The following is a 26,692-nucleotide window of genomic DNA, read 5'->3' as shown; positions in this document are numbered from 1 at the left end:
TCAGTACTGCAAACTAATGGAAAGCACAATATTCAGGGCCAGACATCTTGTTTATTGTACAGTATACAGCCTACACTGCTTTATACTACAGTATACAATACAAAAATCAAAGGAGTAAACATGTGATCAATGTGCTTCTTCTCGTCTTTAGGCTGGGTCAGGCCAAAGCACTTCGTCGACATCACAAGCAATATTTTCAATAGAAGAAGCCTCTTGTGTGCTGTATTCAGCCCTGACATGGTTCCTCACCTATATCACCACAGGCTGAATCCATGGCTTGCAGCAGATTTACTCTGGTGAAGGGTTGTCCATCATATAGTTTCCATCTCCAAGGGGAGAAAAAACTCCTCAATCGGATTCAGGAAACGTGGGTATGGAGCAAGGTACAAGTTCTCAAACTGCCCATTGATGTTAAACCATTCCCTTACCTGAGCAGCTCGGTGGAAACTGACATTGTCCCACACTATCACATAGGTGGGAATGGGATTCTCATTTAGCTCTTGACCCTGCTGCTCTTGAATCTGCTGCTCAAACAAAAATTCTCTTAGATTGGCAAGAAATCGTAGAAGGTGCTGGGTGTTATATGGCCTGAGTGTAACATGGTGATGTAGAACACCATGGCTGCTGATAGCAGCACAGATTACGACATTGCCACCTCGTTGACCAGGGACATGAACAATGGCCCGCTGTCCAATCATGTTTCGGCCTCGCCTTCTCCTCCTTGTCAGATTGAGGCCTGCTTCATCGACAAAGATGAACTCATGGGGTCTGTCCAAGGATTCCAAGTCAAATATTGTCTGTGTAGAAATACAATATAGCGTATGTAGAATATTGTAAGTCGTACAGAGACAGTGTTATATTGTAAAGTCACTCACATAGTATGTGGCAGTACTGTAGACAATCTGGACTACAGTAAATGTGTCTGAATGTACACTTACTTGCACATACTGAGCTCACAGTTCTTTCACCTTTGGTGAAATGCGCACAAAAGGTACTCTGTATACTTGTTTCATTCGCATCCTGTTACGGTGGAGGACACGGTCAGTTGTGGAAATGCTCACACTGTCGATTCCCTGGATGCGTGTGTTGTCTTGTATCACTCGCTCCTGGATTTCTCTGAGTCATATTAGATTATTATGAAGGACCATGCCAACTATAACTGCCTCTTGCACCCCAGTGAATATAGCTGTCCTTCCACCTGCACGTGGCAGCCTTGCAAGTCTACAAAAAGTAGATGTGCAGTTATAAAAATATTCATGCAGTACAATACATACAGTGATGAACTTTACAAATGTCTATTGAAACAGCTGCATCTAGTGTAGTACAGTAAATTTGCAATTACAAGATTACAGTAGTATACTGTACCTGTTCTCTTCTCTGAATGTTCTTACTATGGTGGACGCAGAAAATCGGCTCAAATTTGGTTGCACTCTAAGTCCTGCTTCCCTCCTTGTCAGTCCATGGACAAGAACATGGTCAATGACTGTTGCTCAAATTTCATCTGATATTTCCACTCATTTTCTTCCTCTTCCTCTTTGTCCTCCTCTTCCTCTTTCTTGCCCTCCACCTCTTCCTCCTCGTTGCCCACCTCGCATATGCACTTGTCCTCGTCCTCTCACAAAAGTCTAAGTGAGATCTGCAAATGAGATCTGAGAAATGGTTTAAGGTACTGACAACAGACTGCACAATTAGCTAAATGAGTTCAGGCAACTGTGAACTTTGTTCACCCAATGGGTTTTAGTGTTTTTAGCAATTGAGGAAAACTGTAATACAACACTGAAATAGCATCGCTATTGTAATCTGATATTTGTGGTGATCAATTGAAACTTTGGTTTAATGAAATGAGAAAGTATTATTAGAAATGTGTAACAGGAATAGGTATGAATAAGAAGCATCTAAATCCAAGCTTACACTCTCGTTTTACTTTCTTCTTCTACTATATTTCTCTCAGGTATTTCCTTATTTCCTCTCTTTACTCATGATCTCCTCAGCAGTCAGACACAGCAGTAATTGAACTTCATTCTTATGTTGTGTGAAGTCATAAACGTTAAGTATTTCTATATTGTGGTACAGATTTTTGTCCAGCAGGTGGACACAGATGGATAATGCAGTTTTACTGTTTGAGCAGACCACATCCCACCTGGAAAATAATGTTGCATGTTTCTAATTTAATCGTTTTTTCTGCATTAAATATGCAATATGTAAGAACTTAAGGAGAAAACATTCTAAAATGTTCTCAAATTATCAACAGAATGTGAAGAAATAACTTAGTTATTAATAAACATTTTCATGTTATCTATTGTTAGACATCTACAGAAGCTATCCTGCTAACCAGCGGACCTGTCCTGTCCTGGTCCAAAACTCTTGTGCAAGTGGCATAAATGCCAACAATTCCCCAGTGCTCTGAGCTCCTAGTCTGCTAGCTACATGGCTAACTGAGCTAACTAGGGAAAAGTTAGCAGGAATTTGCGGTTACTCTGGTAACATGCTCCCCCAGTCATAGAGCTCCTAGTCTGGACTGCTAGCTACCCGGCTTACTGAGCTAACTGGCTAACGGCAGCTACAGTTAGCAGGAATTTCATAAGAGGAATAAGAATTGCACCTTTAAAGTGTCAAATACAACAAGACTTTGGTTGGGTTGTGTACTGACAGTATCCTAAATGTTTCCCGTAATGTTCAAACACAGAGAAATCTGTTCAGAGTAATGATGGGTTTCATTTGGTCATCAGAGAGTAAGAAAGGAAGCTGGTGAAATGGACTGAACATAATAAAACTTTAAACAATGACCTCGTCCATGAACAGATCATATTTTTTTCCCTCAGTTTTACAGCCATATTCAAAAGCACGGATGAAACAAAGTTTAATTTAATTTAATTAATTAACTTAAATTATCATTTGCAATTTACATTTGACACCATTTGGTCACCAGTTGAAGGAACTCTACCATTAGGTGGAAACTCCGTCTCCTCCACACTCAAATGATTCAGTTCATCTCAAGTGCAGTGATCGTTCCAGAGCATGTTTAGCGTAGCTTAGCATTAAGACTGGAAGAAGATTGAAACTGTTAGTGTCAATCAAAAGAGAAAAAAAACTTCATTAACTCCATCAACTCCAAGTCTGTGTGATTTACATGTTTTTAAGCATCGATCTAACCTGTTGACAGAGTCGTCAATAAAACACAATACAATATATCCATTAAATAAGTATCACACACACAAACACACCAGATGTTACAGCAACTGCAGGATGACACAGGTGAAACATTATCATTCTCTATGAAGATTGATGCATTTCCACAATAAATACAGAGTATAAAAACACTGTTCACGCCAGCTGGAGGCTGCAGGACCTCTAACGTCCACTAGATGTTGCAGGGATCAAACTCTGAAATGAACTGAATAAGAAACCTCCAACTTCTCTCAATGAATACAAAGTAAGATTTGTTTTTGAAGAGTCTGAGAGAAGATTTTCACAATAAATGATCTGTCATGAAGATACTAAGGCTTTAACAAGGTAGAGGCCTTCACGGGTACGCTTGGTTTCAAACAGCCAAGTCCAAATTACAGATGCAACACGAGCCAGCAAGCTAATTTAAGCCAATCCACTCATCATGTTCAAATCGTATTCCAGACATTCATTGCTGTTCAGCTAATTTTAGCCAGCATGCTAATATATATTAGCTGATGCTGCTGTTTGAATTAAGATAGGTTATCCGCTAACAAGAAATCAATTTTGAAACAGCAAAAACACCAAAATGCAATTTTTACTTGACAATAAATAAACAAATAGAATAATGTTTAAAACAGAAGTAAACATACAATTTCAGGCAATTTTTCTGTTCAGTTTGAATTGTTTAAGTTGGATTTCCAACTTATTTAAAAAAAAAAACATTTATGATAACTTTAAGTCAGGATTTTACAGACTTTAGTATAATAAAACTATTGTTAAAGGAAATATTCAGCTTAATTTTCTAAGGAACTTTAGCAACTAAAGAACAATTAAAAATAACAATAATAATATGTAATAATTCAATGTTTAACAAAATCATGCTCACAGATTAACTGTAAATGAGGTTTAGCTGGATCCTTTATTTTACGTTAGTTTCCTGTTGACTGTATTAGGTTTATATCATTTTTAAAACCAACCAAATAACAATAAATGATGTCAGAAAATATGTTATTCACTTCGGGGATCATTTTGTATTTTATATTTCAAATTACATTCATTGGTACACTGGATATATTCTAGTGTTGAAAACCTTTGTTTCTCCTCCTGTTTGTCTTATGTCTGATGTATTTACATTAGTTTAGGATTCATGTGGGTAACTAAGAGAGTTTTCTGCTCTTTAACTTTACTGAACTTGAGCATTTAAGTATATAAAAATGATCATTTAAATTTTAATTTTCCATTGGATTTACTGTTATATATTATACCTGATTTACTTGAATTAACATTTATTTTAGGAACTTATTTCAGGATAGTTTAAATACATTAAAAAAGACAAATAACACAGCAATAAGTAAATATAAAAAAGATGCTTGATTTCAGATCAATTTAATTGTACATACCGTCTTTAAAGATAGATGTAGTTAGATTTTAGTTAGATTTTTTGTTTGTTTTTATTCTAAGTTTTTTTTTGACAGTTTTTAATTTCAGGGACTTTGGATACATTTAGTTTGCAAATTCAGAAAAGAAAGATGGACGATGTGTTGCTGCTTTAAAAAGTTTGTAGTTTTGTGTTTTATAATTCAATTCGAGTAAATGCTGTGTGATCTATTGCACATGTGCTGTCGAGGTAAAACAATCATTAAGTGCAGTGGATGCTCCTGATCAGGTAGGAACTATCTGGTGGGAAAAAAAAAAAAACAACCCATTACGATGTCAGGTTCTCTACAGCGGACAGTCGGTCCACCTGAGGAGCTCCGTCTTGTTCTACAGGTGAGTTATTAAGGCTGAAGAGGAGGCGGGAATAGTCCCAACCACCTGACAGGTGCTATCGTCACACCTGAACAACACTTCAGTGAGTGAGCAGAGTGTCTTGTGATGTCAGCAGTGAGACCTGTGAGTGTTTTTTAAAGCCACTTCCTGTCAGTGGCAGGGTAGGGGCGTGGCCACTTGAGGCAGCAGCGTGCCAGTCAGTGCTCCACTTTCCTCTATAACGTTCTCTCTGAGGCTCCATGCTACTTCTTCTCATTGATGCTCCGCCCGTTCAACACCTTCCCAGCGTTCTTAGCAAGCGGGGACACCGGGCCCCGCTGGCCTCTTCCCAACGACCCTGGGAGGAGCTCTTTGTCCGCGGTGGAGGACCATGGTGGAGGGTGGAGTCTGGAGGCAACACATCGCGGGCTGGGGCTGATGGAGGACAGCGTCTGCTGGCTGCCGTTCAGGAAGGAGGAGTTGTTGGATCCCTGATTGGAGCGGTAGTTGTAGTACGCCTGCCAACCCTGACGCTTCTTCTTCCACTGGCAGCGAAGGATCCGGATGAACGCCTGAAGACACGACACAAAAACACAAACTTTTTTTTTTGTTGTGGACAATGAAATTTCACTAGACTTTCCATCGGCAAGAGGTGAACTTTTAATTTTTGGGTGACCTTTTATTTTAACATTGACAAATGTTTATGACCTGTTGGAGCTCTCAGGCAGTGATGCCAGTATTAGTATCAGCTGTATTATATGTGTTACCTGTTTGAACTCTCGGCTGTAGCAGGGGTAGATGATGGGGTTCAGACAGCTGTTGAAGTATCCCAACCAGAAAATGACTTTGAAGAAGGTTTCAGGAGGACGCAGGCTGCTGTTGAACGAGCCTAAAGACACACAAACAGATGATTTTGTTCCATCATGGAATTTTACATTACGGATTATTTTTAAGGATTGATCGATTAGTCTTAAGAAGCTGGAAACTGTAAAGTATTATCAAAATAGTTATTGATTATATATTCTTTTAAACGCCTCATTAACTCATAAAAAAGGTGGTGTCAGTCCGTCACACTGAAACTTAAAGGGGAACTCTGGTCTTTTAGGTTTAAATATGAGCCAGAACATGAACTAATGAAATGGTCAACATTGTGAGTTGGATGGTGGATTTAAAATTCAGTTTAGCAGCTGAAACAACAGAGAACATTTTAACAGCAGTGTTACTTGTGCAGAGGCAGGAGCATGTTTCACCACCAGGTGACAGCATTCACAACAACAATACGAGCTGAGCGCAGTTACATAATAAGGTGTAGAGCTGCTTAACAGCTGAGGAGGCCATACCATCATCATCATCATCATCATCATCATCATCATCTACAGGAGCCTCTGCTGCAGCTTTGAAGTTTGTTTACACATGTAACACTTTATTCTGATTGGCTGACAGAATCGGTGATCGCATAGAACTCTTATGAACTGTCCAACTGAAAACTACAAATAACTGCAAACTGCAGCTCTCATAACTGAGCTCCAGACTCAAAATATAAAGAAACTAAACTGCTCTCAGTAGCTGAGTAGAGCTGTGGGGGCAGCAGTGTTTCATCAGATGGACATCAGTATTTATTTATTTGATTTTTGTGCGTGTTTGTGTGTGTGTGTGTGTGGTAATAATAATAACACCAATTCAACAATTCAAAACCACCTTGCAGTTGTTTGCCTCTAAGCACCAGTCAAGCTGCACTTCCTGAGCTCTGGCACCACAGACTCACAATAAATATGAACATGGGGATTACATGGGACATTGGGGATAAAATTGTATTAATTGTAGTTATCATATGAATCATTGAATAATGTCCTTAAAGGTGTTTCAACCAAAGTGGATGTTTGCGCCAAATTTGAAGAAATTCCATCGAGGCGTCTTGAGATATCAGGTTCACAAGAATGGGATGGATGGCAAAAAACCCCAGACTCCCTGTATCTCAACAGATTTTGCCTGTTGGCCCTTAAATCATTATGTAATCTTTGCTATTTGTAAAACATGTGATACATATCAGTTGCATGTATTCCCATTTAATCCAAGATGATTTATTTATGTTTTAACTACACACTGAACATTTTCTGTCCTCATCTTCTTCTCCTCACTTGTGAAATCCACAGAAGGAGCAGTTAGAAACGCTCCATCTGTCTCCGATTTCACTGCTGCGAGAATGATAACAAGGTCATATTTTGCAAGAGCGTATAAGGAGAAAATAAGAGAGCAGTCGGTTTAAAAATACTTTCCCAACAACTGAAGTGATAAAACATAATTTCTCTGTTCTGAAGTGTGAAGAACAAAAAATTGACGAGCAGGGAAACAAAATAAAGACAGCGACATGTAGCCAGAAATAATTGCCAACAGGAAACAAACTGAAATAACATCTGTAGCACCTGTAACACATTTAACACCTGTAGCAACTGTAACACCTGTAGCACCTGTGGCACCTGTGGCACCTGTAACGCCGACAACTTCTGTCATCACACACATCTCGTTTCCTCCATTCATCTCTCCTCCTCTCCTTGTTTCCATGATTCCTCACTCTTGCTATCCTTGTCTCCTCCTCATGTTTCCTTGATTAATCTCTTATCTTATCCTTGTTTCATCTCCTCCATTCGTCTCTCCTCCTCTCCTCTTATCCTTGTTTCCCCTCCTTGTTTCCTTGATTCATCTCTCATCCTTTCCTTGTTTCCTTCATTAATCTCTCCCTCTATACTCGTTTCCTTTCCTTGTTGTCCTTGACTCATCTCACCTCCTCTCATTGATTTCTTTCCTTTTACCGTGGCTTCCTCTCATTGTTTCTCCTTTTGCCTCAATATATCCTCATTTTGTCCCTTGTCCCCCACCATGACCATGTTGCCTCCTTTCCTTCTTATTTTGTCTTCTCTCATCCTCTCCTTGCCTCCTCCTTCCCTCTTCTCCTTATTACCTTGGTTCATCTTTCCTCCAACCCTTGGCTCCTCTCCTTCATGTTTCTTCTTGTCTCACTGTTTCCTCTGCTTCTATTTTGTGTTCTGTCTGCTTCTCCTTGCCTCCTCTCCTTCTCTCCTCCCCTCTCCTTGTGCCCTCGCCTCCTCTCTCCTCAGGATCACAGAGGTGCTGACTTGTATTCCAGGCAGGTGATCTGCAGCATGTCAGCGGTTTTTTGGGGGATTTCAAAGGATTTCAAAGGATTTTGGTGGATCAGGTTTTTGATGATAACATAGACTCCTGAGGACATGGATTATTTCTCCCTGAACATGGACTTGTAAGGCCATCCTGCGCCTCAGGCTGCGCTCTCTGACTATATATGAAGAATCTGACTGTTAACCTGACCTCCGCCATGAGAAAAACATGTGACACCTGACCACGATGAATCACTGTCCTGTGGAAAACACGTATCTCCAAGTTTGGTGATTCTCCTTCCAAACACAGGAAGACGCTATTTTGGTTTCAAGTTTAATAGTGTTTTGGGTTTCTGCCACGTTCTTCATGTAAATATAATCACAGTTCCCAGGAGTTGTTTCTGTCCACAGAGTCTGAACCTCACAGCAGCTTTAAGACGTCTTGGTCCAAATCTTCACCCTTCTTCTGTGGTGGTTTGATCTAATTTAACTTCAGATTTGTTTCAGTCACAACAACACTGATGTTAAAGTTTAAAACAATAACTAATTAAATTATGATACTAAAATCAACATGCTGATATGCTTTCAATGACAATGCTAACATGCTGAGGTTTAGCAGGTATAATCTTTACCATTTTCATAATTTTAGTTCGCTGGCTACCAAACTTCGATACTTTTATGGCACCAGCTGAGCCAGAGGAAAATGGTGAGTATGGAAAAATGTCTTGTGCCAAGATCTAATAGTGCTGCTGATGCGGCTGTCCCGAGTCATGCGGGAAAAACACTAGGTTATTCCCAGAGACGGGGCTCATGTGTATTTGTGATGTAATCTTTTGTTTAAACCAATTTCATAAAATCGAAAGGAGTTCTGTTCAGGAACCTATTTTGAAGTCAAGGTATCGGTTCCGGCGGTGAAATCTTTGAAATTTTTATAAAAATCGGCCCTGATCAGACTGCACATTGCGAGGCCTTGAGTAGAAAGCTGCCTGTCATCTCTGTTTACTCTATTTTCCTTAAAGCAATGGCAGATTGTGGATCCTCTCAAGAGTTCCCAGATATCAGCTGCAAATACTAGAAGCCCAGTACTGTCAAACTAATCAATCAATCAATCAATCAATCAATCAATCATATTGTAATAGTATTGTATGGATTACCATGCTATCCGTGAGGTGATGTAGGCCTACATGTCACTCTTGATTAAACCATTCGGAGTAGACCTGCCCAGACTGAGAGAGTCATGAGATACCTTTTGCTGTTAACTGGAGCTAAATAAATGAAATTGACCTGAGTGGAAGTATTTAATGCTTCTGTCCAGTAAGCATGCAGGTTCACGTGGTCGGTGCATGAGCTGCACAGTTTAAGGCGGATGGTGCACGCAGTGGTTTGAGAGTACACTACACATATTAAAGGGGGATTCAAGGATGCGCTGGTGGGTGGTGTTCACGAATGCCAGGAATATTTTTTTTTTTTTTTGGTCGCGGTTCAGCCCTGACAAGTTATCTTTTTGTTACTGCTGAGGCTAATATTTGAAAAATATAGAAGAATATAGAAAAAAATTAACATGAACTAGTTCCTTTAAATTTTTGAGAAGTGAACTTTGAGTTAGCTGAAATGCGGACCAGAGTGTTCCCTAAATTCACTGTATTTAACTGAAATGTATTCTTGTCACGACATATTCTGACATCAAGAATATATCAGGTTAGGAGACAGTAAAAAGCAAAAGGCATCTGGCTCAGGTGATCTTCTCAATCTCAGCACCCTAACAAATGGAAAAGATCTGGAGGTGAGTGTACAAAACTAAAATATTTTTTTTTTCTTTCTTTCCCGTAACTAATTCACAACAAAAACCCAGTCCTTTTCTTATCATCTAGATTTTCTGCATCATTAACTGCCTGACTGAGCGTCTGCAGCTTTAATCGAGCTTAAGAGATAAAAGCAGTCATGCAGACACGCAGCTTTAAATGAAAACAAGTCCTTCTTTAAAAGGTGGAGGAGCTTCAGCCTGTCCTCACTGCTGATCCACTGAGGACGCAGTGCAGATCATGACTCAGCAAAAAAGCAAACACTGCATCACCGGGACACTCAGCACTTCATAAACTGTGGAGTGAACTCACAACCAGAGCTCATCAAAGCCACGACATTAACATCTCTTCTTTGGGTCGTAGAGGAGTTAAAGACTACTGTTTGCTTGAGAGTTGGAGAGGAACAACAAGAGTCACTAAAATATAAAAGATTCATCATTTGAAAAGCAGGAAGGAGGTTTTTGTTTCTTTTTTTTCTTTTTTTTTCTTTTTTTACAAGAATGTCAAATTAAAACTAAAGATAGTTCTGCCACAGACTGGGACTGACAGCTAGTGACTCATTCAACTGACACATACACAGTTAATGATGCCAAATGTAATAGTAATAATAAATTAGAACAAAATACTATACTATACGATTTGAGGGCTGTACAACAACTCACTCATAAATACCATCCACCCAAATATGTTACTTTTTAACAAGATCCATGGTTTATTCACTGAGAAATTAACCAAAATGTAGAAAAAAAAAAACCCCATCCTCCACCCAGACTTAAACCAACGGCCAACTGCCTTTATCCAACCAATACATTGCCTCTCGTCTGACACGTTCGGCTGAAAAATTGCATTAAAACATACAGACAGCCAGCGGCCAGCAGCCCACATTGTCAGACAGCTGAACACACTGAACGGATTTGTTCCCAAACTCGGCTCCCCAAACGCTTCAGATGGCCAACGGATGGCCCTGTGTGTTTCAGGCTTTAGTGTCATCCTGCTGACAAACCAACCAACCAACCGACACGGGTGAAAACACAATATCCTTGGCAGAAGTAATAAGCTCAGAGGTTTTCAAGCTCATAGAGCTTATTCTGCAACTTAAGGGGACGAATAGATGCAATTTGAGTCTCAATCCTTCTCAGACTCACATCTGAGTGAAATATGAACACAAAGGCATAAAACACATTGATATTACTCAGCGTGACTTTCTGATGATATCAATATCTCTGATGTCAAAGAGATAATTCACGATAATTTTAAGTTCTCTTCAGTATGAAAGTATTAGATAGTTATCTGAACATCCATGCAAACAGAAGCTGCTAGTAGCTAATTTAGCATCATTCCAAATACTGGCATAAAACAACCTGTAGCCAAAAGCTAACTAACTTCATGTCTAAAATATTTCTACCAGAGCTTCATGTCTGGGGTTGGGCGAGTGTAAAACATTTTCAAACCGGTTTGATATGATACCTGATTGGACTGGTAATACCGAATTTCTCAGGTAGCTGTTGCATGTGATTAACATGAAAGTCCACGAATGAGAGTGTAGCAGCACTACAATCCATCAAATCAGCTGAGAAAAGTTGTGTATTTCTCACAACAATAATGCAACTTAACTTTCCTTGTTCTGAAATTAAACATCAGAGCATCATCAGCTGAGTGAAACTGGAGAAAAGATGACGGAAGCAACATTTCAAGTAACCCACACGTGAATCTTTCAAATGTTTTATAATAAAAATCTTGTTGAGGATTTTTGTCCACTGAAACGCTAGAGGGCTTTTAATTTGAAACAGAGCAGATCAATGTAAGCGCGGGTATGAGTCATGCTCTGCGTTAAAAAGGAGAAGCATTTTTGCTCACCTTTGGCATCCTTGAAAATGCCTCACTGTGGCCCGTCCGGATCTCTTAGACATTTGATGAACCCAGGCCAAGATTTTTGTTTCCGGACCAAAGCCTTGAGCATAACCATGTTTAGGCTCGGTGTGTTTGAACTTGTTGAATGTTTGCGGAGAAGTTTCTCTTCACAATCAACCCGCTGAATCCTCTGATCACAGGACTGTTTCTCTAAGCATCAAAGGATCGGTCTGCTCACAGCTAATAATAACCCAGTTTATTCTCTCTCTTATGAAATCTGCTGTGGTCCAGCGGTAGACTGTGGCCAGAAGGATTGTGGGTAGCTTTTCAATCAGACTCTGCAAATTTCAATCAGTGTTAAAATGGTTCCTGTTTGAAGGTTAGAGACGCAGGAACCTTTCTAGAAACCTTTTTAGGAAATCAGGAACTACCTCAGTTCCTAAGGTCGGATTTTCTGATAAGCAGAAAATGCCCGCTGAGCAATTCTTCAAACACAAACTTGGACACATTGTGAAGTGGAATGCTTGAGTAAAAGAAGATGAAAAAGTAGACAAAGAGCGTCTCATTTTCAGCCTCTAACTTAAATTATAACAGTCGTACTGTAGTAAACGATTAAGAACAACAATTTTGGTCTCACTTACAGGTGAAGTGATAAACATTGATTATCTCATTACAGTTCAATGTTGTTGACACTTCAGGTTTTGGTAGTCATGTAGATGCCACTAGAAATACACCATCCACCCAAACACTGTTGTAGATCAGGTACACCCCCGTACGACTCCTACTCTATCGACGATATGCGATATGTCGCGGTTTCTCTCCTGTGACACATGCACTTATTGTAGGTTACTTTGGACAAATGCATCTGCTGAATGTAAATGTAAATGTTATGGCAACGGCACTTCCTGATGGCGGGGCCCTCCAGCAGGACAATGTTCCCTTCGACACCTCTGCCATGGCGCAAGGAACGTGACATAGAGTTCAAGAGTTCGACACGGCCTCCAAATCCCCCAGATCCCAATCTGATCCATGGGACCCATGGGATGCATCAGAACAAGTCAGGAGAACGAAAATGGTTGACTGGATAATACTGGATTCAGCTGTCAACAATTCGAATGCAAAATTATTCTTGTTTGGCATCAGTGGATGGCGTCCTCACTTATCTGTATTATCGCATGTGACTACTTTTTCATCATTTAAATTCCCCTTTTATTGTGAAAGTTCTTCCAATACTTGGACTACCGCCGTCTACAGAGTAAAAGCTGCATCTTTTCAATAAATAAACATTACAACAACAAAACAGTTATCCATGTGGAGTGCCTTACATGTGTGTTGTAATCCTCGATATTATTGTTTTCACTTGGCAGTTTTAAGATACGGCATTTATTGACTGTCGGACACACCTTTTCAGAGTTGGACGGAAAAGTTGGCAGTGCAGCCTCAGTTTACTTTTCTAAACTGAGCCTATATCTTGGAGAAGTTTAGAGCTGACTATAGATATGTACTTTGTATGACCCCACTTCAAAAAACACAAACTATCCCTTTAATACCTATGGCTGCAAACGCTGGCGTCAGGTGAAAATGGATAATCTGATTATTAATTGACGTGAGGCAAAAGCAGATGTTTTTTGAAGGAGACCGGTGGACATTTCCAGCGGATTTTGTGCCGACCAAAACCAGCTTTGTGTCATAGGAGGTCAGACCATCTCCATCCATGATCTTGGCATCCGACACAGGTATTTCAAGACACGACATTTTCCTCACCCTAACTCAGTGGATTTTGTATCTAACCTGAAAATGACACACATGAAGTTGCAACATGCGACTTCCTCAGGTCATTCCTGAGCAGTTTTTCTAGCTTGGCTGGGCCCAGTCTCCTGCTGGGGGCCCAGTGCCGCTGTTTTAGAGCATCCTGAATTTCCAGTTCAAGACATATATTTGAGTTTTTGGGTGGTTGTTTTTTTTTTCATGTACTTGTGGCTTCAGCTTTTCCTTTCACTTTATCATCCACTGTGGTGCACACTCATAAATCTCAACAACTATTGGATGGATTGTGATGAAATGCTCAGACGTTCTTGTTTCCCTCAGGACGAACTATAATAACTTTGGGGATCTGCTCATATCTCAGAGCAGTCAGACCTCATGGTAGTCAGACATCAGGTCAAGTTAAGTCTCAGATCCATCTTTGCTGTGATTCACTGGTTTTGACACAGTCAGTATTTACGAACATAAACAGCTTCCCGTCCAACTCGACTAATCCGAGTGGGCTCAGCTCTAATCTGTGTTATCAGCCGGGGGGGGGAATGTCTGGCGTCGCTCCACCGTCCATGTTGTGGGAAACCCATCACAGAAAATAAAGAAATGACAAGTGTGTTTAACTTCCTTAACTCCTAAAAACTCAGCGACGGAGGACCTGAAACATCACAGGCCAAATATTTAAAATATGAAGAAAACAAAAATATTGTGTTGAAAAAAAATATTGTTCTGTGAAGGTTTTCTGGAAATGGTTTCTCACCATCAACCACACTGGGACACTTCTTTCACGGCTGGTCCGTCTAAATTGAAAATGAAAAGGACTATATCTGATTTTTAGACGTTTGTGATTAATTTGCACAAAGTTATTCAAAAAATCCTGGCAAGGATCACGGAGCAGAGTGAGCATTCGTGTGACGTTGACAACAGAGCCAGCTGAGATTGAGTTGCAGCTCTGCAAAAAGCAAGGTGAAAAAAAAAGGGTTTCCAACTACTTATTTAATCACCTTCAAATGAGGCTTAGCACTCACACAATTTCGTGACAAACCGCCCATGCCTATAAACATGTTAGATGTATTTCCTTTTTAATAAAAGTGATAGTTTTAGCTTGAGTCAACTCATTAAAGTCATTAAAATACCACTGAAAACCACCATCTAGATGTCTGGCAATAAGTGCTCTGTTCAATCACTGATCCTAAAATAACGAAATCAGATCAAGTGTTGTCTTTGTACTCACACACTACAGTCACACTCAATCTTGAGCTTATCACTGGACTTCTGGTCAGAAGTGCAAACATGGGCTGAGCTAACATAGTTTTGCTTAATAAAATTATGTTTTTGTTGGATTATTCTCAACTGTGTGAGTGAGTGTGTCAGAATCAGACTTTTCATCAGATTTCTCTTTCAGTTTATTGACTGTGTTTCTGACATAATGAAGCACCTGGCAGTCAGATGGGTTTGTAATATTATCAGATGTCTGAAGAGGCTCTTCAGTGGTGGAGAGAGGACTCTTAACTGAAGGTAAAAGTGCTGCATTAAGTCCTGTATCAGAACCAGATGTGTGGATCGCTGCTCCCACTCACATATACCATCTAACAGTGAAATGAGTAAATAGAAATCGTGTCATGTTATATAACCCGACTTATATAATGTAATGAACACTTGAACCTAATGCTCTGTGGGAGATAAAATTCAGGTACTCCAACTGACATGATCTGATTCAGACTTCAGACCATGTTTGGAGTTAAAACGGATCGAACAGCTAAGCAGAATGATGATGAAAGTTCATAAACAGAGCCCCATATTCAAAATTGGTCAGTATCTAAAATAAAGGTTGGTATCGTAGATTTAAAGATTTTAAGTCGTTAAACGTACCGATGGGCAGAGCGAGGAAGAACGGCAGCCAGCAGAGGATGAACATGCCCACCACCACGCCCAGCGTCTTGGCAGCTTTCTTCTCTCTGGAGAACTTGAGGAGTTTGACGGTGAGCGTGCTGCGTGCCGCAGAGGCCCCGCCCCCTCCGTTCTTGGAGGCGGGGCATATGTCCTGCACCTGCTGGTTCCTGCAGTGGATCCTCAGAGTGAGCTCGTTGGAGTCCTCCTGACGCTCCTTCATCACGCCAGCCTCCAGGTTCTTGGTGGTTCGTTTGGCCACGATGTAGACGCGACAGTACATGGCGAGGATGACGGCAAGAGGGATGTAGAAGGAGCCGAGCGAAGAGAAGAGGGCGTAGAATGGCTCCTCTGTGATGAGACAAACTGTGTCATCCTGCAGGATGGACAGGAAGTTAAAGACAAGTTTATCTTTAGTTTCATTAAACAGACAATATAGTAACCACCAACTATTTTGGCAATCGATTAATAGGCTTGAGTCACTCAATAAGAAAAGAAATTCCAAATTCTCTGGTTTACTGGCCGGATTGCACCTTATGATACATTTGTTCTGGGGTCTGCTTTTGATCAATCAATAAGACTGAGTTGACTCTCGATTTGGAAGCAGTAATCTCCCTAGAAAGTTGATTCAGTCACCTTCCAGGAGCTTTGGAGCATCTCACACAATCTCAATCAGCAGGTGAAGTAGCGCTACAAGTTATTAATCTGATACGTGGGAGAGGAAATGACACTCAGTTACATTTGTGGCCGCGGTGTTTCTTTTCGCGCGGGCCGCTGTTTCTCTCAGTCATGCCTATTTGTACACAGTTTTTTTTTAGCTTCTCCTTGGCTAGTCAGCCAGCATTGTTTTATGCAAATTGGGCTGAACAAAGCTAAGTCCTGAGCATGTGGTGCGGAGATGAGGACGCTTTTGAACCTGACATAGGGATGTATGTCAGTGGTAACAGTTTCCTCTGCAGGTTGAGACAGTTGGAGATTCATATCAGAACAATGGTGGGAAACGCAACTGCTGCCCTACAACAATGAGGGGACACGCTGCCTGAAAGTGGTAAACAATGTCATCGTTCATCACAATGTGTCACTGTACACATCGTCATATGCTAATTCCGCAGACATCACCCAACCTTAAGCTAAATATCTTCTCTGCTAATTCTTTGGCCTACAGGATTTCTGACAAATAATGGAAATGGTTACCCAATTTTTCTATAAATATCTGTTTTTTTCCCCAACCAAACAGAAAATCCTAAAAGTGAAAGTAATTGGCTGAAACATGGGACTGATTAGTATAGATCGTAGTTTTGCTTTAAATCAAAAATGACAATGAAACAATTTGATTATCATAATAGTTGCCAAATCGTTTGCTGAAAACTTTTGTTGATTTTTGGAAACTTGGGATGTCTTTCGGTCATCAGTCACACTGTGCTGACGTTTCTAACATTTGATTACAAACAGCTGAATCTCTTTAAATCTTTCCTGAACGAACGCCCAAAAAACATAAATTAGTTTACCGTCTGTTGAACAGAGGAGTTAAAAAAATGTCTCTGGGATCGTTTCTGGATTCAAATTTAATTAACTTAATTCAGAAATTTGAACATTTCATTCAAATAAACTGAAACTAAATTGAGTTCAGAAGCCCTGACTTCCTTGAAGGTTTAATAAGAAGTAAAGAGGAAGTTTAATTAATTAAGTCTACTTTATCAGCTGATTGAATCTTTATTTGCTGAAGGCAGTAGTCAGGGGTTATGTAATATCCTCACATTAATAACTTACAAAATCTATTGTAATTGGTTTTGGTTCAGTGGTGCATAATGATGCTTAGTTTTAGAACCTGTGATGGTGGCTGCTTCCAGCCTAGCAGCGGGCCAATGGAGATGACGATGGCGAGGATCCAGACGCCCAACATGGCGAGCAGCGCCCGCTTCTCTGTGACGATCATCGGGTACTGCAGAGGGTAGCGCACCCCGATGTAGCGGTCGATGGAGATGACGCACAGAGACATGATGGATGCCGTGCAGCAAAGGACGTCTACCGCCGCCCAGATGTCACAGAAGATCCGACCAAACACCCAGTAATCCAAAACCTGCAGACACAGGAAGAACCTGAGTCCACTTCGTCCTCAGTTCAAATGTTCTTTACATGAGGATCTTCATTGTCAGAAATCTTAACTTTCACAGCTGCATTACTTTTGTTTTTAGATTTTTGGAGGGACGGATTTCATTTTTACATTGGACTGAGGCTGTTTTCAGGTTGGTAAGCATCAGCCTGCGCCCACTCCGACCTCTGATCATCATAACTTTGCCACGTCTGCAGACCTCAGCTTTACGGGAAACATTTCAAACTCTGGTCTAACACAAAGTGAGTCACCAACATATGAATGAACAGTCTTATCAACTGTTCACTAATCGCTTTTCTTTTTAACCTTTACTTTCCTTTATTTTCTGTTCAGTTGGAGAACTTAGGAGTTTTAAAATCCTTCCTTTTTTTTACTATTTTTTTTTAACTTGCTGTAGGAACATTAATACTTTGCAGTGAGAGAAAAAAGCAGAGGCAACAAGTCTGGATGAGAAAATAGTAGGGGAGATGTGGTCAACGTGGGCAGGCTATTCTTCAGCAAGAACTGGAGGTGAGGTATGTTTTAAAGTGTCAGCAGTAGTAAGCTAGCTAACGTTAGCCTAAAGGCCTAGAATATTTACTATTGCTTGGCGGCACCATCAGCGGCTCTGGGATGCCTCTCTCGTTGTTTTTTTTGTAAAATGGCGGTCATAATCAAATTTCTCAGCCGGCCCTAATGAGTCTGTAAACATTTCGATGCCCCTCACATTACCAGATAATCTGGGCAGAACATCATAACCGACTGAGATCCCTAAGACTTATCCTATAATTATGAATTTACTGTAACTTAAGTACAGGAACAAGACCACGCCACGCTGCCTCACTAATTTACCACCCGAGTCTCATTAAATCAACTGCGTCCGCCTGGTGCTCCTGATTTATTCACACTAACAACATACATCAGGCTAAATACTCCCATCTCAGTAACTCAGTCCTATAATTACAAGAACCCTGGGCGATAATGTACCTGCGCACTCATACTGTAGATGGTTCAGCCACTCCAACACCTCGTTCGACCCAAGTTTATCCCCCAACCACCTTTATATTCCATGAACCCTGACCCTCTTCTTATCATCTATCAATTTTTAAAAAAAAACTACCTTTATGCTACATGATTGCGTGGTTTTTGTTTGTGAAGTCGGCCTTAAATCTGCACGAAACTCCTGTTGTGTGACCCTGGCCTTACAGCAAGCTTAACACCAATGTTGCTCTGTTTACCTCGTATTGATCATGAGTCTATGCACCAATATGTTAATTGGAATCAGCACACTGCTACTAATGCATATATCATCGTCATATTACACAAACTACACATTTTATTTTCCATAACTGAATAAACAAGCTGCTTTAACTTCACTATGGTTTCATGAATATCATGATAAAACCGTTAACCGTGATATTTTTGGCCACAATAATCATACCTGCTGTGTCACATTGAGAAATGTAAAATTTGAGTTTTTGAAGTCGCACTTTTGGTGAATAAACTCTGAGTTAATTGATTGTTAATTGTTTCCATTGAAAACGTCAGGTGATTAGACAATCATTAAAGAAAATAATTTGAAAACTGTAACATAGATTAACACTCTGCAAGGACTGTTCTATGACTTTGAAGGATTAAATCAACATTAGATGGTCATCTTTCTTTAAGTACGTGTCAGTAATTACTTGTTATTGACAAACATCCAATCGCTGTCCTTGCAAAGTTCCTTACTTCTCACTCATCTTACTTTTCCACTCCTAGATTTTTTTTCCTATGGTCTCAACTTACAATCATTTACCCTATAAATTATCAGGTTAATTATTAATGATTTAGTCAAGAATGTGTCACAACGCTGCAAAATGTCATTCTTTCAAATTGACAAATGTACAAAGAGTCCAAAACCCAAATGAATTCAGTTTATAGTGAAAATAACTAAACAGCAAATCACCGCGTTGGAGAAATGGAACCAGTTAATACCAATTTCCTTAATTTAACTGTGATCAATAATCATTCCTTCTGTGCCAAATTAACAAATGTCAAATTTGACTTTTGTTTTTGACCTTTGGCGAATAATGATTGTCAACATCAAAACTGTTGACATCGAATACAGAGGATAATTTGATGATCATTAAAGAAAATTATTGGAAAACTGTAATATAGAAAGCAATATTTTATACTTTTAAAGAAATAAATTAGCATGATATGACTTAAATCCAATCTTTTCCCATTTTCCTCACTTCTCTCTCTTCTTTCTCCATTTTTTATTTATTTATTTATTTTTTTTGCCCTTCTTCCCTTTTATTCCCTCTTTCATTCTTTCCTTTAGATACACTACTCAAAATTAGGGAATAAATTGTGGATGTTGAAACAGTTGAAACATTTTAGTGTTTCACTTGATTGTTTATTCTGTGACATATCTTGAATTTCTATTTCATATTCAGTGACACATGTCGTATGACTGATATTGTAAATCCCTGCATCCATATCCCAGCATCCCTATGTCATTTTGAGTAGTGTACTTTTCCCGTCCTACAGTTCTTCTATATGCTCTCATGATTACATAATAAAATACCACATTAAATTAGTTATAACTTTAGTGTAGAAAATGTCACAAACCTTTGCTCCCTTCCTTTCATCCTTATTTCCTCCCAACCTTCACTCCTTTCCTTAACTTGCTTGATTACAAACATTAAAATCGCCACTTTATCTTCATCAAATAGCCCAAAACGGTTCGATTACTGACCTCCAGCGTGGCGGACACCGGCAGCACAGTGGTCCCCAGCAGCAGGTCCGCTATGGCCAGGTTGATGATGAAGTAGTTGGTCGGGATCCGCAGGTGTCGGTTACAAACCACCGACAGGATGACCATGATGTTCCCCACGATGGCGAACATGATGAAGAAGGCCAGCACCATGCCCACCGGCACCGCCCGGCTGAGGTCCAACGGGGCGGCGTCGTGGTGCTTCGAGCCGTTGGTGCCGTTGATGGAGGAGTTGGAGCCCAGCGGGGGAGGCTGCGTCCCGGCGAAAAGATCCGCGGAGGAGCCGTTAGTCCACAGACTCATGGTGAGGAGGGCTGTTCTAGGTCCAGTGTACAGAATAAAACGTTTCTTCTTCAAAAAGGACTTTAATCGTCACTTTTCTAAAGGATTCTCTAAATGTTTCTCTTCTGTATCCCTCGGTGTTAGTTTAGCGGGCTTCACGGCTCCTTAATGTTTAAAAAACCCGAGTATTTTTCAGTGGAAATCCTTAAAAAGCGACCGTGTCTCTGATTAAATCCCATGGCTGACAGGAGCGCTGGTGCCGGGTTCGGTTTGCGCGGGAGGCAGCAGGTGGAGGTCTGGGGTCAGCTCGGTCTCTCCGGGCGGTCAGACGACCTCCTGCCGACCGATGGAGCTCCTCCTCGGGTTCGACTGCCGATTCAGTAGCAGGTCACAGATCCCTGTGTCCTTTTATGGAGCAAGTGTTTAATGTGGGAAAGTTTCGACTGAGGAGAGGGAGAGAGAGAAAAAAAAAGAAACTGAGACACAAACTGCTGCATCCTCCTCTCATGTTGGTAGAGAGACACTGATTCTCTCTCGCTCGCTCTCTCACTTTCTCTCGCTCTCTCTCTCTCTAGCTCTCTCACTCTCTGAATTTCACATGGACATGGAAATTTACTTTATTGGTCAGAGTGTTGTGAAAGCAGGTTGTACAAGATATGGTGGCCCCGAGGTGCAAAAATAACAATGTTACAGCTGTAACAACTATTTTTTTATATAACAGATTTCCTAATTAATTAATTAATTAATTAATTTAAAAAAAAAAAAAAACAGGAATGTACAAAGGTCTGGAAAAAAATTAAAGATTGTGTGACTTTCTGTGATGAACATTTCCTAACGTTATTCCTCTGGCTTGTGTTGAAAATCTATTCTGGTTGTTTACTATCATATTATAGTTGTGTGTGTCATATTAAAAAATCAGAAATCAGAGTAGCGTTAGCCTGAATATTGAGTAAGCCAGTCAGTAATTTTGTCAGTATGGTGGCCTAAAAGTGCTATAAAATATATTATAAAAATGATATTAATAACATCATACAGTAGTAATAATAATAATTACAAAGTGCTTCACATTAAGTACAGGTTAAAATAAGCTTCACATAGTACATGAGAATAGAACAAAATTAAGAACACAGGCCACTTTTTTCAAGATTGAAGTTTTGATCGTCCCTTCATCAAAAAGTTAATGGGGTTAATTCAGTGCTGAGACTCCATCCAACTTTTGTGGAAATCTGTTGACTAGTTTTTTGTCAAATCCTGCTGACAAAACCAAACATCCAAAACACAGCAGTCACAAAACAACAAAACTGAATAACAGCTTTTAAAGATTTGTCTGTCATGTTCTTTTCTGCAAAATGTTCTCTTATGCACCTCTTAGCCACTGTACAAACAATGATGAACATATATAGGTTTGTATTTATTTATTTATTTATTTTTTTTTTTTAAAAAAGGGCTGTATTTTTGCTGCTGAACATGATTAGTACAGACATTTGAAGTCACTGAAATACTGAGTTTTCTATTTTGTTATAAACTGATTTACTAATGATAAAAGAGTGCATGTCACATGAACACATAAAATGGCTATATTAATATTCAAAGGGGCACTATGTAATAATTCAGAATTTAAAAATGTATAATATTATTGAGGTAATAATACAAGAAGTAATATTTAATTTTTCCATAACTGAATAAACAAGCGGTTCTCAGAGAAAAGTAAGGACCGCAGAACAATGTTTGGAGCTAGTGGCGGGATCCACCACATATAAACAAAGTAAGACAGTATGAGATATATTGCCCTAATGAGGACACAATTGGCCTCCACATGGGAAACATAATAATCCAATAAGTGTAAGTAGCATTGGTCACGCTGTGAGGCTGGAGGAAATGTGTAAAAAGAGCAGTTCCCAGTGCAGTTTGAGGTTTCCAGAAAGCATGAGAGTGGACCAGCTAATGTGGGCGAAGGTTTCGTGGTCAGATGCAATCAGAATAGAGCTTTCTGGACAAAATCCAAAGCACTATGTGTGGTCAAAATCTAACACTGCCCACACCTCGACAAACACCATCCCCACAGTGAAATCTGGTGTTTTAGGGAAGCCTTTCCTCAGCAGGTACCGGGCATTTGTTAGAACTGAAGGAAAAACGGATGGAGCAAAAGCTGAGTGGGACCAGTCCGGATTTCAATCTGATCAATCCGACGTACTGTTCGAAAAATTGCATCATCCAACCAACCTGAAATAGCTGGAGCAAATCTGCCAGGAGGAACGAGGAGAATTCACTCCAACCTTCATTCAAAGCTGGAAGATATTTATATTATGTAACTGATACCTTCAAAGTGCTTCACACTGTTCACACTTCACACAAGCTAGCTCCCAAGCAATTTTTAGTGGTTGAACACTTATGCAAGTCAGATCAATTTTTAAAACATTTAATCTTGAATGGTTCTGCTGAACAATTCATTTGGGCTTTGAGAATGTACTGTAAGAGCATATCGGTTTACAACAAAACTACTGTAGGTATCATTTGTAATCCAAACAAATCTGAGTAATTTTGAGGCCTTTGAATACATGGATGTTGATTTTTGCACTTGCAGGCCATCATATTGTTTTTGTAATTTATACTTCATCATTGTATTTCTGCTGCTGCCTTAAATTAAAAAGTTTAAACTTGCTATTTTCAGCAGCACGAACTTGAACATCTCTGTCATGAATATTTACATTTTATGATTTTCCACTAAACCTATACAAGACATATAACGCTTTCTTTAGTCTCTGGGCTTTTCTTTAATGTTGATGTGATTTTTGTTTAGATGTTAATGTGATTTTTAGTTCAAGCAGTTATTGAAAAATAACCATGTGAGAGGTTTAGTGGAGAAATCTGTCTTTAACAACTCAGAGATTGCAACATGGTGACAAAATGACACACTGGTTTCATATGAGCGGTCATGCGACACACATGTTTGGAGACTTATTCAACAATACGCTGTATTGTATAATATCACCAATTATCATGTAACATTTTAATCTGCTGAATAGTGATATCTGACAAATATGTGGAGTGCAGTAGTAATAAGTTGCACATGGAACAGAACTTGTCCTTTGACATTTATCTGACATGGTTAAATGTCAAGTTAAAAGGTTTTATTTATTGAGTCTCACGGTCTTTGCATAAAGCTGAAGAGGCTCACATCCACAACCTTTAAGTAAATAATTGAGTAACATCAATAGCCTTTAAGTAAATGTAATTGAGAGATAAGCAGAGTTCAGTTGAAGGGAATAATTCACTTTACTTTGTAGCATTTGTCTTTTTACATTCATGGAGTTTCCAGGAAGTAACATAGGTTTTTGATAGCTTTCCTTCATTGTCATGACCACACACACTGTCTTTTCTTTTTGTCTCAATACCGTTGCCCCAGATACACGATAAGTTTTACACAATGTAGGTTATGATTTGTGGAATTTTTCTTTATCTGTTTCTTTAACCCCTTTCAAGTGAATGTCAAATTAATATACAGTATTTTCAGTATTTTCAGGGGAAAAAAAAGTCACTTCAGGTAATGTCCCTGTTTGTTAAACTCTGTTCTTGGAAGTATAAATTTGAATCTATGTAAATGACAACCAACATCAGCACAGTTTCTGAGAGGAATGAAAGAGATGCAGAAAATCTGAATCCTCATCAAACACTGAGCGCACTGCTGTTATTACACCCTGCTAGTGTGTGTGTTTGTGTGGCTGTGTGTTTGTGATATATTACCAGTATGTCGTCGTTCCCAGCCAAGGTCGACTACTTTCAGGCGATATAAGTAGCGTGCTGGGAGTGTGTGTGTGTTTGTGAGATCTATTTTCAGATCAGATAGAAATGTGCACCATGCTGTTGGCAGCAGGGCAACAATAACCTGTGGTGATGGGCTGTTCTGTGGACAGAGCGTCCAATCACAGGGCAGACCCTCAAGTGGGCGGAGAAAGTCCCACTGCTGTCATCGTCACTTTACTTCTGTTTAAGAGTGTCTGAAACAATAGACGTGCTATTGATAGATGTATTAATATATTAATTTGGCTCAGTGGTCAGTCATTGCTCAAAAATCATTTTCCTCATACATCTCCATTACAGAAGAGTGGTCTGTAAAACTGTTGCCACGACTCTAAACAAGCTCAGTTTTGATACTATGTGATTTGATTTTAGTCTAAAATGTGTGAGGCTAAAACTGACCTTTTCCAAATAAGCTTTCATTTTGAAATAAGCAGCTGTAAAACAGTGGAAACGCTGTTTTGAGCATAACAACCCCCCCCCCAAAAAAAAATGATTCCCTTCACTATCAGAAACTGAGCCATTTGGTCAAGTAAAATTAGAAAATTAGGAAAGACTAGAAGAGCCACACAATCAAACGATTTTATCTCTATTCAAGTTACCTTTGTGCTAAACCCGAAGTTAGCTGGCTTGGTCTGCAAATTCTCCATTTTTCAGAGCTGCTCTTCACTGCCAGATTGTCTCTGGGCTCGTTAGTCTGTCAGCAGTCCAGTATGCGGTTGACCGGCCTGTCTGCTCTGCCAGTCCGTTAACTAGCCCAGAGACACTGCAGCAGCGACGGCTGAAGCGGTTGCTTTGTTTACGAGGAAACTAGGGCGTCCGCAATCCATTGTATCAGCTCCACCGCTATTTGTAAAAGGACAAAAATACACACAGTATTTAAACAACAACATGTAATGATTTTGTAAGTAATTGCAAGAAAAACTCAGGCACAACCCATTGACACCTTGCAATCACTGAACATACAGTTAGAAAATAGCACGCTAGCTATGGTGTGATTAAACAGACTCCCTCCGGTTGTCCAGTGGACCACCAGAGCACTCTGTAACTCTTACTTGAGGGTAACAGGGAAAACAAGCTAAATTGTCATCTGAGTATGTTGTGACCCTCAGAGACTTCCTGAGGCACCATTGAGTGCACAGCTCCCTCCCCCCTCGCCTTTGGGTCCATGCTATTACAGCTGCCATACCAGGTGATGAAGCATCCTGTCAGCAGTCTCTATATGTTGCTCTGGTAGAAGTCCCTGAGGATTTGGGGCCTCAAGCCATATTTCTTTAGGCGCCTCAGTCCACACCGCCACTGATGAGCCTTTTCAGTGACAGTGGTAGTGTTGCTTGTCCAAGTACTCATGAAAGTTAACTGCAAGGTATGTGAAGTCAATGACCCTCTCGACTACTGTGTCGTTGATGATGACTTAACCACAATGACCTGCTGGGTCCTGTTATATATTATCCCTTGTAGTGTTGTAGGTACTGGACAAACGGTTGACCTGATGACAGTGCGAGATGAAAAGTCAGATGATCATGACAGTTAGTACGATTCATCCTGAGGGGAACGTGGATGTCATCACGATCCTTCCCAACACTGATGAGATATTTCTGGTACAAAGTGATGGACAGACTGACATATAAAGGCACGCTGCTAATGTGGTTAAAATAGACTCAACAATACAAGATAGAAACAAATTACATCACTATGAGGATAATAAATAACAAAAAAAAAATATCAAGCAAGATATTTCCATGTTTTCTCTTTTTGGTATTTTCCTGTACTAATAATATCAGTGTGATCTCCATATTCTGATTTGAAGGGGGATCTTTCATCATGTAGTTTCCTGTAAAATGTTTATGTACATGTGTGTGTTTGGTGGTGTTTTCTTTAAATTTCCTTTTAAAATGAATCGGCTTCATTGGCATGACAGTTGACACATCTGACACATGTCAAAGAACAATAACAATTATGAAAGAAAAGGAAATCAGCAAAAATGTAATGTGTATAACAGAATGAGTCACTAGGATGAAATAGATAATTAAAAGGATAAATGTGCCTTTCCTTTCTGAGCAGCCAGGTCTAATTGGCACTGAGGCCAAAAGGCAAAGCCCTTGTCATTTTTAGCTGTATAAATACAGCAGACATTCAGTGAGTACCTTATGCATTCCTGTATTGCTGGCGAATGGACGGTCCTGCGGTGTTGTCAGGCGGTTTGTTTATGCCTTAGACAGAATTCAGTGATTGCAGCTTCGATCTTATTTTTCAGCCTCATCATAAATGAGTTCAAGGTGTTTTGGAAAGCTGCCCACTCTGATATAACACTGAGTGTGTGTGTGTGTGTGTGTGTGTGTGTGTGTGTGTGTGTGTGTGTGTGTGTGTGTGTGTGTGTGTGTGTGTGTGTGTGTTTGTGTGTGTGCAA

The 26,692-nt window shown here is 39.9% G+C and overlaps 1 protein-coding gene and 1 long non-coding RNA gene across 3 annotated transcripts; one reads left to right on the top strand and one right to left on the bottom strand.

Annotated features, from left to right (window-relative positions):
- On the bottom strand, nucleotides 1-20,738 carry LOC119030785 (alpha-1A adrenergic receptor-like). Of its 2 annotated transcripts, XR_005078417.1 has the most exons (6): nucleotides 20,185-20,738; nucleotides 17,178-17,429; nucleotides 15,332-15,725; nucleotides 5,685-5,806; nucleotides 1,366-5,489; nucleotides 2-1,221 (listed from the first exon to the last, which is right to left on the bottom strand). XR_005078417.1 is itself a non-coding variant. In XM_037118651.1 (5 exons), exons 1-5 carry the CDS (start codon nucleotides 20,503-20,505, stop codon nucleotides 5,181-5,183), a joined length of 1,398 nt encoding a protein of 465 aa, XP_036974546.1. In that variant the 5' UTR covers nucleotides 20,506-20,738; the 3' UTR covers nucleotides 1-5,180. The 2 variants fall into 2 exon arrangements, 1 of the variants encoding a protein (XP_036974546.1); XM_037118651.1 differs by having other exon boundaries at nucleotides 1-5,489.
- Nucleotides 20,391-21,005, top strand: LOC119030793. The gene is made up of 2 exons (XR_005078421.1): nucleotides 20,391-20,506; nucleotides 20,733-21,005. It is a non-coding gene; the product is annotated as an uncharacterized LOC119030793 (long non-coding RNA).
- Nucleotides 21,006-26,692: the final 5,687 nt, after the last annotated feature.

Source organism: Acanthopagrus latus, chromosome 13 (assembly GCF_904848185.1).
Source record: "Acanthopagrus latus isolate v.2019 chromosome 13, fAcaLat1.1, whole genome shotgun sequence".
NCBI lineage: Eukaryota > Metazoa > Chordata > Actinopteri > Spariformes > Sparidae > Acanthopagrus > Acanthopagrus latus.
Note: the sequence above shows the minus strand (reverse complement) of the source record. Positions and strands in the feature narration are given on the sequence as shown.